This window comes from Manacus candei, unplaced genomic scaffold (assembly GCF_025592945.1).
Source record: "Manacus candei isolate 608988 ecotype Guabito, Panama unplaced genomic scaffold, ASM2559294v1 h1tg000014l, whole genome shotgun sequence".
NCBI classification, from domain to species: Eukaryota; Metazoa; Chordata; class Aves; order Passeriformes; family Pipridae; genus Manacus; species Manacus candei.
In genome coordinates, this window is record NW_026138062.1 from 76,762,008 (window position 1) to 76,780,540 (window position 18,533).

The 18,533-nt window shown below is 38.9% G+C and overlaps 1 protein-coding gene across 4 annotated transcripts in view; it reads right to left on the reverse strand.

The window, feature by feature from the left end:
- Positions 1–18,235, reverse strand: part of EPHA6 (EPH receptor A6) — a 451,959-nt gene extending 433,724 nt beyond the window's left edge. For all 4 annotated transcript variants that reach the window (XM_051779391.1, XM_051779390.1, XM_051779389.1 and 1 more), the window contains exon 1: positions 18,000–18,235. In XM_051779391.1, the coding sequence (XP_051635351.1) occupies positions 18,000–18,105 (106 nt within the window). In that variant the 5' untranslated portion in view covers positions 18,106–18,235. The remainder of the gene's footprint in view (positions 1–17,999) is intronic.
- Between the last annotated feature and the right edge of the window lie 298 nt (positions 18,236–18,533).

Sequence of the window (18,533 nt, forward strand, 5' to 3'; positions counted from 1 at the left end):
ATAATAATCCATACACACTGTTACTGTAGGATACAGGAACCTTTAGATCTGAATGACTGCCACAAAGGAAATGTTTGAATTAAAATGTGCTTTATACCATTTTTCTTCAAAACCTTTTTTTCTGCCTGAAACCTCTGAGTACAGTAAACACAAGAAGGGGACAAATAGCACCACGACTGTGGAGATTAATTACTCTATTAAAGGAAAAATAGGCAGTAATTAAAAAAATTATTCTTTCCTCCTATCTGAAGACTACAACATAATGAAAATGCTCAATTTGTGTGGGAAGGCTTTCCAGTATATCACAGAATTACAGAATAGTTCAGATTAGAGGGGTCCTCTATAGATTATCTAATCCATGGGCAGGGACATCTTTCACTAGACTGGGTTGCTCAGGGTCCCATCCAACCTGGCCATAAACACTTCCAGGGATGGGGCATCCACATCTTCTCTGGGCAACCTTTTCCCATGCCTCAGCACCCTCAAGCTAAGGAATTTCTTCCTTATATTCAGTCTAAATCTACCCTTGTCCCCCAGTCTATACTGAGGTTGAGGACTGCCCTGACCTTGCACTTGGCCTTGTTGACTTTCATGAGGTTTACATCTATCTACATATCTCTGTATTCAGTACATACATCTATGATCTAGTGTGAAATATGTTTTACCAACACAACAAGGATCAAATCTGAAAAATTACTATTGCCCCTGTACTTGTTGCCAAGAAAGTCTGTCATACACAAGTACTTTGAAAAGCATATGAAGAAGGCATTTTATGCTCCTCCTTTAGCAAATTCTGTAGTTCATACAGCTGACTCCTTTTAAAGCCCCAACATACACAATTACATAGAAATCTTTTCTTTTCACCTTTCATTGAGCATTTTACCAGATGTAATTAAAGCACAGAGAAAACTGGGTTGCAGAGTGACCTAAATTCTGCTAATGAAGCCTTCCAAAACTACTTGATTTTCTATTCTAGTTTCATTTAAAAGGAGTCTGCTATAGCATGGGTACATGCCTGCTTATTGTATGGGTAAGGGTAGAGCCCTAACCCAGCTTCCTCATCTCCCCACTCCTCCTGTGGAACAGGAGCCCTTGGAGTCAGTAGGTGTCTCTATGGGACCAGCTGCCCTAAATGTCACAAACAAGACAGATGGGAGAAGAGCTGGCTAATCACCCACTCCCAGATTTACTTCACTGCAGGTCTCATGCAAGTTTTACATGGCAGATAATTCAATGGCTTTGCCTTGCCTAAAAATGGTTCTTCTCTGATTTTAAGGGGTAGGTTCTCTAACTGCAGACTCAGTCTTTTTGGGACTATAGAGTCTTGTTGGGACTATAAAGGATTTGGAAGTAAAGCTGGAGAAAGAGAGCACAGTGTTACCTGTAGAAGATGCTACTTTGCTGTTTGCAAGAAGGAAGTACCCCCCTGGAGGGGCAGCAAATCGGTTATTCTGTGGAAAGGCCAGGAGCCACTGAGATCAACAAGCCCTAAGCCCAAAGCTCATCTGGCTAAGGAGAGGTTTTTACCTGAAGACTGAATGAGTGCATTTGACAGTCAAAGGAAAACCCAATGAAAGTGGAAAGCTGTGGGAACAGCACTTTAAGGAAGGACAGTAGTTTGGTGAAGGACCAACAGACTGACAGAGCCTGCAGAGCAGAGAACGGATTCAGTGGGTGAACCAGAGCAGTCAGACAATGAATTTTCAAGAGTATAATGTGAATTGATGAGGCTAAAAGGAAATACAGTCTTATGGAGATAGGAGTAGAGCTTCAGAGAGGTCAAAGAACTTTTTTCCTTCATTTTTTCCTTCCTTCCTCCCTCCCTTCCTCTAATTCATTTCTTTCTTTCTGTCTTCCTTTCCCCCTTACCCCTTATCCAAAACCTACTGCCATGTTCTTATGCAGTAGGTCAGAGACTGACATATCAATATCCATGCCAAGTGTTGAATTTACTGATAAAACTGAGTTTTTGGGTACTCTCTGACTCCTGCTGTTTCTTTTGACCATAAGGATTTACGGATCTTGGGTGCTCCCTTCCCCTTAGGGTGGGAACATCACAACAGAGAGAAAGAGGAGAGAGGAAGAAAAGGGGGAAGACAGATGGAGAGACAGAGGAAGAGAGATGTTATGTTGAAAAGCAAAAAATTCACAACAGAAGACAGAACTGGAGCTGCAGGAAAACATGGATTGGAGAATACTACACAGTCAGGATAGGTACTGAAAATGCTAATGTATTTAGGGGCTGTACAGGAACACCATGAACACTGACTCTGTGAAAAAGAAACGTTATTACTCTTTGTACATCAGGAATGATGCACAAGTTAGAAAGCAAAGGCAGCTAACAGGTTTGGCACATATTTGCTTCCATGAGAACAACTTGTCACCACAATTGTATCTAGAATCCAAAATATATCATCAGTAACTCATTTGTCTAAAATTCCAAATCACAGTCTTTCAAAATGCAGTCATTTACAAGACATACTAAAACTATAGCAAGTGAAACTGTCTTCCCTTCTCCTTTCAGGCTGAATGATAGAAGTCTGTCTGCAAGAAGTAAGGTTTCATTTTCATTAATGACAGAGTTATTCTGCAGTAAACAATATCCTTGATAACATACATTAAATTAAGACTTTTGAGTCTATGAGGAGTTTCAGGCCAAACATTTTTTTTTTACTTGCACATCTTTTTTTCCTTTGCCTATAAAAAGGATTAATGAGGTTATAATGAGAGTTAAATAAGGAGTGAGATAAAGAAAGTCAATGTTAAAAGGAAACATTTTATGGTTAAAATTAAGTACCTCCCTGCTTAAAAAAGCAACTATAAAAGGAGATAGTATCTAAAATTGAACACATTGATGTAAAGCCTCGTTTACTACACCACCATACTTGAGCAATTTGAATTCCTTACTACTCACACTTTGCCACCTGTTCAAAATCATTCCCAGACAATGAATATAATACTCTCTCATGGTAGGTTTCTCTACCCTCTCCAGAATGCAATCAATTACTGTTTAACACTGTTTCCCACCAACAATAATGAATGCCTTGATCAGAATCTCAGTGTGCTTTTTTGATTGTCCACAGTCTCTTCATTTCCAGTGCTTGCTCTCAATCAGATCAAGTGATTTAAATCTCATACTTAATTTAAAACAGATGAAGGGGGAATTTAGGATGTTTCATTCATGTAAATGCCAAATTTATAACAATGAATATTATCTTTTATATTGCTATACAGCTTAATTTATTTCATCTAAGAGCAATAAAACAGAGTAAGCACTGAGCAGTCCTAATAGCCAAGCAGAATCAAATTATGGAAGAAAAAGCTGACATCTGAATAATAATGCATTAAGGTAAAATTACAGCTGAATTTGAGGATAATTTCATTCAATTTGACTTCAAGAAAGCAGTGCTTCTTTCAGCCTTATTTCAGAATGATACAAACAGAAAAGTGTTTTGAATCCACAGATATTATTTGTGTTTTCTTATTAAGATATTATTAAATGCTTATTTGTGTGGCAATACCGTATTGGTAGTGAACATTCTAGCTTATAATGTACATTTCATTGTATAAATGTCAGAAATAAAACTGAGTTAGGAAACTAAAATAAGTTGTAAAAGAGTTTTAAGCCACTTTATACAGGGAGCAAAAGAGGTGAGCAAGTTCATAAAAGGTGTGCTTTTGAGACAGGTAGTGTTTAACTGTGCAACTCAAGGATGAGTCATGAGACTATCTTATTTATTATTTAAGTAATGTTCTTGGCCAAAATGGGCTTGTCCTAATGAGAGTTTTTTTCATGGAAAAGTGGGGAGGCATTGCCATCTCAACTAAAGGTTGAAACAGTATGTGGGGGGCTGTGAGGAGAGAAGGAATGACCCTTCATATCTGGGATAATAAGAAGGACATTAAATATAAAACATCAGACAATCCAATGAAAGCCAAGAGTAATTTCTTTTATGAAGTCTGGCAGCAGACAGAAGATAAGATGTCCATGTATTAACTCATGGTAAGCCCACCAAGGATCATTGGAACAACATGGGAATGAAGGAGACAAATGCCATCACAGAAAGTGGCCAGTATTTCTAATAAAAGCACTACTGTTGCACAAAGTACCAGTAAAATCTCACCAGCAAAGCTCTACATGGTTCTGGCCACCTTTGTTCAAGAAAAAGTGAATTAAACAGGATGAAGGACAAGCAAAGGCTTGTCACATTGATCAGGAATTTATTGAATGAAAGATGAAAACCACACAACAAAACCCCAAAAAAGAGATATGACTCCTCCTACAATAGTGAGATGAAGAAAAAAATGAGAATGGAAACATGTTCTTAAGCCTTGGGACAACACCAGCACAAGCATAAATGAGTAAGCAACATTCATTAATAAATGCAGTCCATAAATGCATTTGAATTTCATAGCACTGGAGTTCAGAACAACCATCCAATGAGGGAATATGGCTTAACTAGATTTAGGATAAAAATTAATCACTTTTTATACAGCATCATAGGCATTTGACTGTGGTAACAAGGCTCTTTCCCCATCCTATGTTACAGTTACAGTCCGCAGAGCCCCTCAATGCAGCATAAACAATCTTGGCAGGTACCACTAAAATGCAGACACTATTCTTTCTCTCAAGAACAATTAAAAACCACTTTCAATGCCAGTAATACTACAGAAACATATTTTCCTCACCTCCAAGGAAATTAAGCCACTTGCTGAATGATAAACTGACTCTTTCACTGCTAATTTCATTTCCCATCTTGGAAGCTGGTGGCGACCTCTCCCCTCCAACCCATTTGCTTTTGGATCATAGTAAAAAGAACTTAAATAATTCTTAACCCTCTTCCCAGAATTTCAATATAGATCTCTCTGAACTACTGCATTTATCTTTAACATAACTCTCCAAAGGACATAATCCACATTATGGACTAATAGCCTGTAAAACTGCATTTTATGAACTGTAGCAGTTTGGAGCAATAAAAATAGAATCAATGGACTCGAGCTGATAACATTTCTTTCCCACTCTACGTTGGAATGAATTTATTTTTTATATTTGTTAAATTATGGACTTTTAAAAAAGCAGTAGAATCTGCTTGGAGTCTACAAATCTCTATGCTTATGGCTAGAGATGATATATTATTGAATAAATACTTTTTTAGCACCAGATTAAACCCAAAATTTTGCAAATTAGAATATTCATGTGAGAAAGTCAGGAGAACCAGATTTTTTTATTTTCTCTTCCTTCTTCCTATTTTCTTCTCCCTTTCCTTATCAAAACCCTACTTTTTCACATCAATATCTGAAAAAAAAGGATAGCTCAGTGCTATTTTAGGAGCTTTAGTAATAAATTTTATCACTTTACTGTAATGAAAGTCATACTGGTGCTCCTTACAGCTGCATAAATGTTTGTCTGCTCAAAAATACTACCTCCATGAAGCTCACTAACAAGAATTTTCTTTTATTCGTAAAGAATTTCATATCAAGACTATTTATTAATTTCTTTCCCTAGTTTTCTCTTAGTTTAAAGCAGATCAAAAATCTTTTAACACATTTTCATACAACAAATGCCCCAAACATTCAAAGTAATTTTTTGTGTGCATGCTGAATAACTGTGAAGTCAACCTGAGCTACTACTTGGCAGCTCAAATAACCAGGTCATTTATTCACTGTGGTGCAATCCCATCTCATCTGGACATAAGAACACCAGATACCAGAAAAGAATCACTTATGTCAGAGACTCAAGCACCCATAATCACAATTAAAAGATAAAATACATAGTGCAACAGATTTAACAGCTCTTCAATCACTCTTGGCACAGATTGAACGTCAGCTTACTAACTTTCCTACACACACTATCAAAAAAGAAGACCATTAACTAAGCAGATGTTTAAGTGAAGAGTATTATGAAGAACCTGTCCACAGCAGGACTTCTTTTTTTAAGATACAGTCCTTATGAACCTGGTAATTTTATTACATGCTACAGCAAAGAAAAAAATCTCAAACCACAAGTGTTTTTTGCAGTCTCATCTGTCCTGGAGAGGCAGAAAATTCTTGTCTGCCCAGATGGTGGTAATTGGTTTTCCTCCAGGAATCTGAGCAAGACACACAAACCTGTCACCTGCAAAGAGGTTTCTCCTTACACAACACATCAGAACACCTCACCAAACCCCAATATTCATTTTATCCAAATTTTACTGTTTCAAAGGCAAGGTAAAATTTCTACAGTAGAAAGCGGAAAGGAACGAACAAGCTTCTGCTTAACAGCAATAAACCCAAACAGACAGTTCTGCTCTGCTGTTTTTCTCTTGCATTCCCAGCTTTGCCACATGTTGACACCGGTATCGTTCACACTCCACAACATCAGCACGGCCTGGGAAATGTCTGGTGCTTGGACCTGACTTCTGTGATGCAGCAACTCCAATTCTACCCATTCCTTTTATATAAACCAAACACTGCACCTTGAAATTACAGTGTATCCTCAGTTTTATTTACACAGCGGAGTGCAGTTCCAGATGACTCACTTCAGCCATCCTTGTTTGTAAATGGGTATACAGTACATTATCCTTGTGCAGTGAAAATATCTGGCTGTTTGGGGATTTTTTAATTCACTCCTACTTCTGGAATGTCAAGTGAATTACTGGAACCTTCCAATTTCATAGGGCAAGTGCTTTACATAAATGACATAATCTGATTCCAGCCATACTGACATACATGGTTACTAACGACACTGGGAATTGGTAGGGAAAGCTGCACAGGCTATAAAACACTAATGTAACAGAACACATTAAAAATTCCTGTTCTGAGGTATGTGTACAAGTGAAGATACTCAGGCCAGACACCTCAGCAGAGTTCTCAGAATTACTTTTTTCCTCAAAGGGTCACATTGTACTTTTATTCAAATAACAAGGAAACAAGACTGACAGCCAGGGAGAGAAAGCAAACACCAGAGCAGGATCTATACCAGTGTAACCACGCCGTGATTTAGTGATTTTTCTCAAAACTCAAAAGCTGTAGTGTTATTAACGAATGTTAAGGAAACTTCCCAAACTGACCATTCATATTCCCAATGCCAGAGACCTTCACTACTGGGACCAAAGTCCTTCCCAGCCGTGGCTCCAGTGACCTGGCGAGTGTCCTGTTTGACTCCCTGCATGACCCAATCACAGTCAGACCAGGTTTCCTCACCAGTTTGATCCTGGTTTTCCCTTAGCAGAGTCTCAGATGTCTCCTTCCATAAAGCCATTTATTCACAGCACGGTAACAACTCAAGGTCGTGCCTCAGAGCAAGGAAGCCGAACCAGGGAGCCCCATGGCTTTTATCCCCTCACAGTCCCAGTGCCCACCTGGTCATGCCACAGGTGCCCTTTGATTTATGCAAAGGATCAGCAGTTCAGGGCCTCTTGCCCCCTGAGCTTGTCCTGCAGCTCTCACCAACTATCAGACTACTGTTTGTAAAAGAAAACAGTATTGGTTGGAATTGAAAGGTAGAAACACAACATTAACAAACCTCTTGGGACTTTTCAGTCGCTTTTAATTATGGACTGGGAAAAGCTTATGTTTTTGCAAAGGGCAATTGGGTGAAAAGATCAATTTGGTAATCCTGCTGAGGGAGGGAAAACTGTGCATTAAAAACTGACCAGGAGGAAAAATGAAATAAGAATAAACAGCTAGATGTTTTTGGGAAAACCTACATACCAAGATGAAGTAATACTTTCTGTTAGGATCACTTTTTGATATATTTATTAAATGGAAAGGAAATAACTAAAGACCATAATTCTCACTCTTTTCTCCCTTAAAAAGAATGCAAGTCAGGTGCAACTATGCTTAAATTGCAGTGGAGTTAAACAAGTGTATGGTGGAAGGCAGGGTGTAAAATGAGTCCTTAAATTATTCTGGACTTATCTAAACACTCAAGCAATTCAGAATTTCATACAAAAAAAAATTAAACAACTGATATTCCACATAAGGCAAACTGGATTATAAAACATTCAGCCCTCCAGGCTGAAGCCTGAACCATCCAACAAGCTGTATGGTAATGTGTCCATTAACCTTTGCAATGGATGTTCCATGATCCAGCAGAACCACGAATGGAGGTACAAATGCAAAACAGGAGAAGACTGCCTGTTGTCACTAGATTTAACATAAGCCATGTGCAGCTCTAAATGTCAACATCTAATCAAGCCTAATCTATTATTGATCTTCTTTTTTGTTTGCAAAATATCCATGTGTGACACAAATATCCATCAGCTTTTATTTCTCGAGGCATACCTCTCATGTATAAAATACGTCTATTGGACTATAGCTATTAAAAATAATTTCCTAATTTGCTCTAATATAGTGGAAATCCGCTAATGCTAAGGCCTCAGTACATTACTTAAAATCAAAACTACTTAATACAAAATTCGTAAGGAAAATTATTAGTAGTAAAGTGAATAGGCTAAGCATTAGTGGAACTTCTAATGTATTGTGGCAACAACAGGTATGCCATGAGAAAGGAATAAAATGGGCAAGTAGCTACAAGTGACCTCCATTACGGTTGTGTGACCTCCTCTGTGGTTGTGGCTCTTGTTGCTTAACTGTGAAATTATAACATAGTTTTTTGCCTTTCCAACATTTTTCAAACTAAAATATTCTGTTTCAAACCCTATGTTTGAAGTGGACTTCTACAAAAAATTCAAACATTTCCAAGAGTGAGAGAAGGGAAAATGTGTTTTGCATCTTAAAGACCAGCATTTCTGTGATCTGAAGCATTTTGACAGACATTTGCTGATGTCTTCTGCTACAAGCTTAGATTTACCCAAGCTGCACAACATGTTCTCTACAGCAATTGGAAACTTTTGCACTGCCAAAACTTAGAGCATTCCACCCTTAACAGACTCTGTGTATCAATTTGCACAAGATAGTCCTTTCATTTTGTCTCGTTCCTTCCAAGTCAACAAGTACAGAATGCTTCCATCTCCATTGTCTCATCTCATTCAGCACTCAGAGAGTGAAAGGACAAGGAAGAGAAACATCCAAAAATCAAATGCAACAAACTGAGGAACAGAGCTGTGAAAAACAGAAATAAAAAGGAAATTGTGGGCACTGACGGGCAGAAAACAGCTAGTAGAAGAGTAAGGTTAAGAAAAGTAAAAAGAGGAAAGAAAGGCAAGACCAAATGAAGTGACAGAGACACAGAATGGGAGATCACAATCCTTATGGCTGTTAAGGTAGAGAGGACAAATCTGGTGTGTTACCTGAAAATGAGCCTATTTCAAATGCAAGTTTCAAAATTCCACTGCTGCTTAACGTAATCTCCTGGCAAGGTGCATGCCTTCATTACCATCTAATGCTTACCCCATGGAAGATGGCATCTCTCCTGTGTTAAGGAATTCAGATGATTTAGTGGAGGTTTACACTCTGAATCTAAATAAAGTACCCTATGTGAATGATATGTGAAGAGGGAAAGAAAAAAATGAACTTTTTAAAATATAAAATCTGCAGTTGGAAAGGAAAGTTCATATTACCTACATTTTCACACTGTTGGGATTAGCAAATCCCACACTTAGAAGTCAGGGACTACCAGAACTGAAGTCCCAATGGCTCACAAGCTACATCAAAGATAGCTGGTTCTCATGGCAGTGGGAATAAAACAGCTCCCAGGACCAGCTGGCCAAGGTTTCTGCTGGGAGGTTGAGGCTTTGGCTTCAGGAAGGCTGTTTAGAGACCAGGTACACAAAACGGCAAAAAAGGCTTTAGTTCTTTCATTTGTGTGGTACAAATCCACTTCATCTGCAGTCAGCATTTTTACAAACTGAGTTTTGATGTATTATGAATTTTTAAAATAGGAAGACAATGTTCCTAGCAGAGAACAACATAGTTATGCACAGGAAAAAAAAAGAACCCTAAGTTTCACTGAAGACTACACTGAAAACCAAGGTGCTGTATCAACCCTGCCACCCACCTCTGAGCACAAAAAACCTAATTCCTTGGACATGTACTGGGTGCCACAACCTGTCCACCTAAACCAAAAGCACTGGCCTTTAACTCTTCTCCTCAGAACAGTGGCTGTAAAGACACACAAGGTTTACTCAAAAGAATATTGAGCAAAATAGTACTTCTGAAGAGATTCAACAGCAAAAAAAATAACTGTGTGTGCAGTCTAATGTTTGCACAGAGCCAGGTATTAAACAACAGCCCCAAGAAGTGCTGGATTCCTTTCAACCACCACCATCCATTCGCTGCACTAGATGAGATGCCCTCTAGGTATTCTATAGAGAAATGGAGTTTATGATAATATCATTATATTCAGCTGCATCAAGAGGAACCATTAATGGAAATTCTTTCTGAAATTCTGGGTCTGGAAATATGCAATATTATGACTTTTTTATCGTATACCAAAATCAGAGGGTAAATATTCTTACCGTTGTCTCAGCAGAAACAGAGTTTGGGTTTCCATTGCACCTGAAAGAGAGTTTGGCTGAGAAGCTCCTGTTTGCCACAGCTCTCCCATCATATTTCTTCATTCCTAAATACTAACAGTATTCATATTTACCTAAATTAAATGTCCCTCTAAGAAATAAAGTCCACTAAACTAAATGATTAAATCTAAAATAACCCTCTAAGTGGGTGTTTCTACTGTATCATTCTGGCATGTGTTTAGCAAACTCTGCAATACAAATAAAGGCAACCTAACAGAGATAAAGGTTTTACATTTCCCTCACCTTCCTTTTCAAATGTCTTCAGTGGCCACACATAACAGAGTGTGAAGGACTTTGCATTTTTATATGGCCCCATTTGGTTTAGCAGAAATTGCTGGATTCAAACCATATTTTGAATCCTTCATCCAAATGCTTTTGATGAAATCGATTTTGAGCCACAAATACTGGAAGCACTAAGGGAAAAAATTGCAAGATCTCCCTTGATTTATTTTTTTTTAAGATGTCCAAAATATAATTGAACAATTCTAAATTTTAGTAGATTTTTTTTTGATAGAATTTGATTTTAAATCAGCGGCTGGAACCCAAAGAGAAAACTAGCCTGGGGAAATTCAGAAAGATAATCACTTGTAGCAAGATTAAAATGCCAGTGTGTTTTTTTATGGAATGCTTTCTAACTCATTCTTTTATTCCTTTATTTTAAGCTAAGAAGCAACCAGCAGTCAGAGAATACAAATTACAGCAGCAAGTGCTCTCTAACCAAGGGTCCCCAGCCAAAACAAATCACTCATTACATGCATCAATGATGCTGTTTGCTCTATGTGACTTTTCCCCTTTTGTTCTAGGTGCAGAAGCCATTAAATGGATTGAGACAGGAGAGCTCCCAGTAAATACACCTTTTAACTGTGTCCTCCTTCTGTGCATTCCTCCTCAGTGCTTTGGTACGGATGGTGCCTCCTGCCCACCTTTCCTTTTGTACAGAAGTGACACAGTACTGACTTTATTCTAAGCTAAAATCTGTGTAATTTCAAAACCACATTGGCATGAAGGAATGCTGCATTACCAAAGCAGTTAACATATTAAAATGTATATTAAAATGTTCACTCTGCTTTGCTTACGTTAGTGCTTCTCACACAGGTATTGCTTGTCCTGTCCCACAAAGCTCCACTGACCTCTCAGGAGCTTCTGTGCAGTTAACCTTCAAACACTGGGTACTTAACTGGATACTGTTCTTTTGGAGAACCTGTCAGCAAACACCAGACACCTTCAAAGAGTGTCTGGAACTCAGTCAACTCAGAACAAATAAAACCACCTTTCAAGAGGAAAAAAATAATCTATCAGTTTCTTAGAAATCTACCTAAACACAAACCAAGAACTTCTGTTTCTACCTAGAGACAAAACAGATTTTAAATCTTCAGATTATAATACAGAAAGGAAACTTTATTTTCAATCTAGATATAATCTCCTCATACAATAAATGTTTTTGAATTTAAAAAAACTAAGGCTACTGAGCTCTCAAAAGAGATGTCAGTCAACAATCTTAGAGCAATTTTTTAATCTAGTCTTACTTTAAAGATCAAAATACCCCTACTTTCTTTAAAAGCGTGAAATAATTGTCGAAGTTTTATATGTTTAAAATGGGAATAGATTAATTAAAGAAAGTAGTAGAGAGTGCTCGCTTAAAGGTTGAAATAATTGTTTAAAGAGCAGAGAACTACTTGTACAGTATCATAAACTGAAGGGGAGAAAACCATCCATGCATTGTTTGGTCAGTGGTTGTTTATTATCTATAAAAGTATCTACAACATTATCAAAATACCTTCATTTATTAAAATTCATCTCTAATTAATAATTAACACCATTAGCAATTCGTTCAGCACATTTTATTTTTTTTATAGGATGATAGGATTTAGTCCAAACACAGATATCCAAGACAACAAGTGATAGAAATGCTAACAGAAAGAAATATTATGTTGCGTGGGTGAGACAATTGAATCAGCAAAACTTTCCTACAGACTAGGAAAATCTTGAGGGGTTTTGTTTTTAATTTTGTCGGGACAGTTTTGATTTGGTTTGGGTGTTTTTGATAAAATGGATTAGCTGGTTTCAGACATCCATGTACAACAGGCAGTTGATTTAAAGCCAAGATTGGCCTCTAAGCTTTGTGCTGTAACAGAGTAAAATTAGTACTCAGATTACAAATGGCTGCCAAATTAATTGAAGTGACTTCTCTTTAATGACTATTTTGAACAGACTTGTTCTTAGATGTGGGAATGATCAATAGCCTACCTACACAAAAGGTGGTGCAAGATTGATAATGGAAGCATCCCTGGAACTTGTATAAGGAGAGCTGGCATAAGTGTTAGCCTGGAAGACTAACTAGGGGGATTAGAATGGAAATGAATCAGCTAAAGATAACGTCACTTAAATTTGTCCTGCTTTTGTAAGGTCCAGAAAGAAATCCTGCACAGAGTTTCATGTTTTTATCAGGTAAGAGAAATCTTTTCAGTAGTAATTCTCAGTTCCAGCACCTTGACATATCATTTGCAGGTTCAAAAACAGCTTCTGAAGATGTATTTATTTGCAATAGATAGTTTTTTGTTGGCCTCTTCTGCATGATAATGTGGTTCCCAGAGGTCAGGATAGATTTTGGCCAAATAATTTATTTACCTACTTATCTGTTCCCATACTATTTACCATTCTCTCTGTCACAGAGGCCAGATGTTAACAGGCTTATCAAGCAAAAGGTCAATCTCTTCTTTGTGCCAATGCCAAGGTAGAGAAATCCAGGGATCCTAATGGAAATATGCACAGCTGGAACAAGAATATATCCTAACATAGCTATGTTGTATTTTGAGATAATAACAATAAAATGCTTCTCCTATTGCATATATTTATAATTTTCTAACTATCTCTAATCATTAAAAGGAGATTTTAAAGCTGTTACATTTTTAATTTAAAAAAATAGCCAAAAAATTGATATAGACTTGCTCTTTGTCTCACTGACAAAAAATTTACTGAACTTTTAGACTTTTCTAAAATTCTCAAGTGAAAAGTCCAACCTCAGATATCCTAAACAAACCCTTAAGTAGAGTTCAGATCTAAAAACATATATCTGGAAACAAAGAGGAGATTTTCCTAAGAAAAACTGAATTTACTACATGTTCTTTCCTTCCCTCTTTTTCCTTTGTAAACCATTTGAAAAAAAAAAAAAAGTGCTATCTGACCAAGGAGTTAAATTTGTAGAAGGATAAGAATGGTCATTCTGTATCAAACCTTAAGATATTTAGCATAAAGTTTTACTTGCCTCGTTTCTCAACAAGGCCAAGTTGTAGACTTTAGGAAACCCTTCAGTTCCTCTGTGGTGTTTCCACACCCACAAATTACATGAAAAACTACTGTACTGATTTGGTTTTAAATTATGTCTGCTTAAGCTATGCATTTTTTTTAATATTTAATATTTCCATACCAAGCATTCTCATTTGTCCAATTAGCAAAATACCCAAACAGCACTCAGTACTGCCAAGCACAACACCAGGAATATATCAAGAAGCACGAATCTTAAATCTATTCATCTAATGGCACACAAATCAAGGCTTTTGATGACAGGTCACTTCATGCATGTCTACAACTGCAGAGGTTCCAAAGTCTTCACCAGTACTCAAGTCTATAATGATGTGGGACATCTAAAAGCTTTGTTTATTTAATTTGCTAATTTTTCTGCAAGGTTGTTTATAAAAAATATTAGCTAGACAACTGAACAGCAAGATGAACACAATACAGGCAGCAGCACAGCCTTCTTTACAGTGCTTTAAGTCCTCAAAATGAGAGATATCCTCTAGCAGAAAAGCATCAGTTTCATTCAGAGAAAAGTTCAGTCACTCCAAACACTTAGTCCTTGGTCTCCTTGTTCCTACAGAAAAATTCTGAGAGCTGTATTCAGAAAGAGCACTTATCTGTGGGGGATTGCACTTCTAAAGAAATAAATATGTGAATAAAAATAAGCGAACTCCTTTCAACTGCTGAATGACTTAAGGTCATTAGTAATCTGTCTGATATTTTAATACCAGAATCAAATAACTTTACTTTGAGCTGTCCAATTTACATCAAGTGTAATTGTGAAAATGAAGGCTATGTGAATTTGAGAAGTGACACTTGATGACATTATTTCTTACTTCCACATTTTTGTAAGAAGATGAGAATGAATGTAGATGCCTTTTAGAGGTATGTGTAAAGAGACCAACCTTGCATAACCTGACAAGATGTAACAGTACCTGGTAAATGAAAAAGCAACAGTTTCCTTTTACAGTTCATTGACAGGCATAATGTGTTATAAACTGCAAATTCTATAGTTTACTTCAGAAATTAATTGTGTGGTGCTACATAATGGCAGATAGGACCTGAAAGAAGCCATGGTGCAAAAATTCCTTCTGGTTTGTATAAGTAGAAACATATAAGTGTGCACAGACAGCACAGAGTACCATCGAGCTGTTACCTGACGTGACCTTTATCTGAAAACCTCCTACATGTCCTGCACAAAGAACTGCACGGGTCTACAGAGGCTATTATCTGTAAATTTAGGTTTTAGAGCAATTGCCCAATTCATTGTGTTCTTCAATCAAACAGCAAAGCTACAACATAGGCAGAAACCTTGCCTAGTAATGCAACTTGTTCATACTGGATGTCACGGACAACTCCTGGAAATTTAACCCGGACATGCAAGCACTCAACTAACTCCACTAATTGAGCCTTATATTTCAGGCAGTTTTGTTACACAGAACACCTGCAGGGTTTTTCTTACCAGTAAAAACTTGCCCTTGGCATGGTCATAATTTGTTTTTGAACTTACCACTCCATTAAGATGAATGAGTAAGTTTGCTTTCCTGTCAATAGTATTGTTTGTGTCTGCCTTGTTACAGATACTGTAAGACACCACACATTGACTTACTGGGTGAAGAAAGGCAACCTAAGAGCCTTGGAACTATACAAAACAAAGTATATATTTCCTTCTGTTTGATGAAAATAGAAAGATTAATCCCAACATAGTTATAATACCAATTGATAAAATGGGATTATATTAATTTTTTGAAAATCCCTCCTTAATCACAGGAAATAAACCAGTAAGAGTGAAGTGGAAGGGCTGTCTGTTTATCAAGTCAGATTAATAAACCTATTGCCCTTCCATCCTTTCCCCACAAACAATCAAGAAACCCAAACAAAACATTCCTTTGTAATTTATTATCAATGCTGATATGTTTCTAAATACAAAATAGAAGACCAAATATACTAGATAGTAAAACCAAGTTAATATATCAATATTATAATTACTAGTGAAAACCCAACAGCAATTATTGCAAACATTTCCAAGAGGTGCATGATGAAAATACCACCTTATGAAAATTGAAGAGATTATATTTCCTCACAAGATTTAAAAAAATCCTCTACAGACAAGATTCCAAATGTTAGTAAATAGCATTTTAAACTTGCACATTGAAGTGCTTCAACAATGAGGCAACTTTTTTATTGTAGTATTCTTTCATTCAATTCCTGGATTTAGAGAAAGTCATCATTAAAAGGAGACTCTTCTTGCTAGAATTTTATTAATCAGGTGGGGTGGTGCACATTAAAGCACCTGTATTAATTCAGTCAGTTTTCAGTTTATCTGGGTTTTTTTGAGTTAAACTTATTGTTTGACTTGTATGGTACTACGACCATACCAAAGATAAGAGGTTGCTCCTTTTATTTGAAGTTTTGAAGCAAGAAAGGGAAGTTATTCAGAAGTCAGGTAACTCCCCAGTACTCTATGCAGAACTTGTTGGGGAAAGTTATGTCAACATCAAAAACCCACTTCATCCTTGGCAGACTTTTCTCTGGGCTAAATTGTTTTGGCAACTATTTTCCCCATTTTTTGCTTTCCTTTTAAAACACTAATTAAAATTTAATCCTAGAACATCAAATACTAGTTTAAAACCTAGCCTAACTTGCTAAAAATTCTTTGCCTTTGATGCATATGCCTTGAATAGATTATTTTTCAAACTGTATTCGTGTGTCTTGTCAGGCCTTGTGGTAATGTAGCAGATATGGGAATGCACTAATGTCTGTGACATAAAAGGAAAACTGTGTTGTATTACTGTGAGAGTCTGATGTCTCCTAAGCCATGGGAAAGGGCAAAATCTAATATAGCATTGATATGACTCTATCCTATACTATTATAAACTGGAATTATTCATCACAGTTAGCATAGAAGACGTAAAGGAATAATAGTAACTTGCAATGTCCCTGCCATAACTCATGCTGATGGCACAGGGTATTTGTGGCCATACTATTGTACTTTCCTCTTTTCTAGGTATTTTATTCTCTGTTTTCACTGTTACTCAGGTGGATAAAATGAACCCTGAAAATAGACTGTAGAACAAAAATGTGAAAATACATTAACTGTATATTTGATAGCACTCCATGGCTAAGCCCAGTTTGTTTTCTCTCACCATCATTTCCACCACAACCATTTTCAGTACTCCTTTCAGTACAGCAGCTAAAATAATTTGTGGCAGAAGCAACATTCAGTTGCTTCATTCAATACTCTTCAATTCCCACATTTCAGTCGTATCACACTAAAACCTCAAAAAAGTAAAACTGTACAAAAATAATATTAAAAGTAAATAAGACTCTCAAAATTTAGGAATAGGTGTATCCTCTATAACTTCAATAGAGAGATGTACAAAACCCAAGCAGTTAAGGAAATACTCTGTTCTACCAGGTGTTTGATAATATGTAACATGTTTCACAATCAGGTCTGGGCTTCTTCAGTCCTTCCAAATCATGTTTTATATCCTCTGGGTGTACTATGCATTTTCATTTTTACAAACAGAATGATTCCCTTCTTAATTCGGAGGCATTTTTCTTACACGCACACCTTACAACACGAATTAAAACACCGTCTTCGGCAAGACCTGATGAGCACGTATCTCTTACAGAGATTTTTTTCCGGACAATCAGACCGTAGCACGCACAAATTGGGTGTTAAGGACAGTCAGACGCCTTTGGGCAGTTCTCGGAAGAGCAGTGATTTCCCTTAACGCTCGGTGAGCTCTCCCAAACCCATGCTGGAGGTGCTCTGCGTTGGGCAAGGTAAAGCTTTCTAAGGTAAACCTTTCTAGGGTAAACCTTTTTAAGGTAAACCTTAAAACCACACTTCAAGTGAAAGGATGCTACCGCTCCGTCACACCGGGAGGCAACTTCGAGTGACGTGCTGCTCCTCCCAAAGCACGGCGGCCGGCGATGACCGGGCAGACTGTGGGGAGCTCCGGGGCGTTATCCCGCTTAGCGGGGACAGCACCTCGCCCGGGCGGGGTGGGATGGGCAGCAGAGCCCCGCTGTCCCCAAACACCCAACTTGTGCGGGGCACAGGCGGCAGGGAGCGGTGGTCTCCGGGCGGCGCCGTGTCCCGCATCCCTGTGCCCCCATCAGGGGCCGGGAGAGGATGGGCACCGAGCAGAGGGGGATCCACTCCCTCCATCCCCGCACCCTGCCGCAAAGTTGCGGGGATCCCGGACCCGCACTCTCCCCTCGGCCGTCCTCACTTACCGTGGTTGCTGGCGACGTGCCCGGCGGCGGCGGGGCGCGCTGTCACCAGGGGGAGGAAGAGGCCGACTCTCCAGAGCAATAATCCCTTCATCTCACAACACCCCATGGCTGGTGCTCCCCTCGCCCTCGGCCCGCGGGGGCTGCCCGTCCTCCTTCAGGCCGGCGCGGGGGGGACACGGGATGCGCTGCCCGCACTGCCCGCGATGCCACCGGGGGTTGCCCGGGCCGGGGCGGGAGCATCCACCGGCGGGGTCCCGGAGCACGGCAGCCGCCCTGGGAACCGGGAGAGCTCCGGCAACTTCGAGGCGGTGGCGGCGAGGACACGGGGGTCGCGCCCCGCTCCCTCCCGCGGTTCTGCCCGGTGGCACCTTCAGCCCCGCAGGAGCGCCCCTGGCAGCCTCAGCAGCCTCGTCGGCGGGAGCAGCCTCCTCCCCCGGCCGCGCTGCACGGTGCCCCGCATCCCCGGCCGGAGGCAGCGCCGAGGGGCTTCAGCTTCTCAGGCTCGGAGTGTCTCGCCCCCGCCCCGCCGAGCTC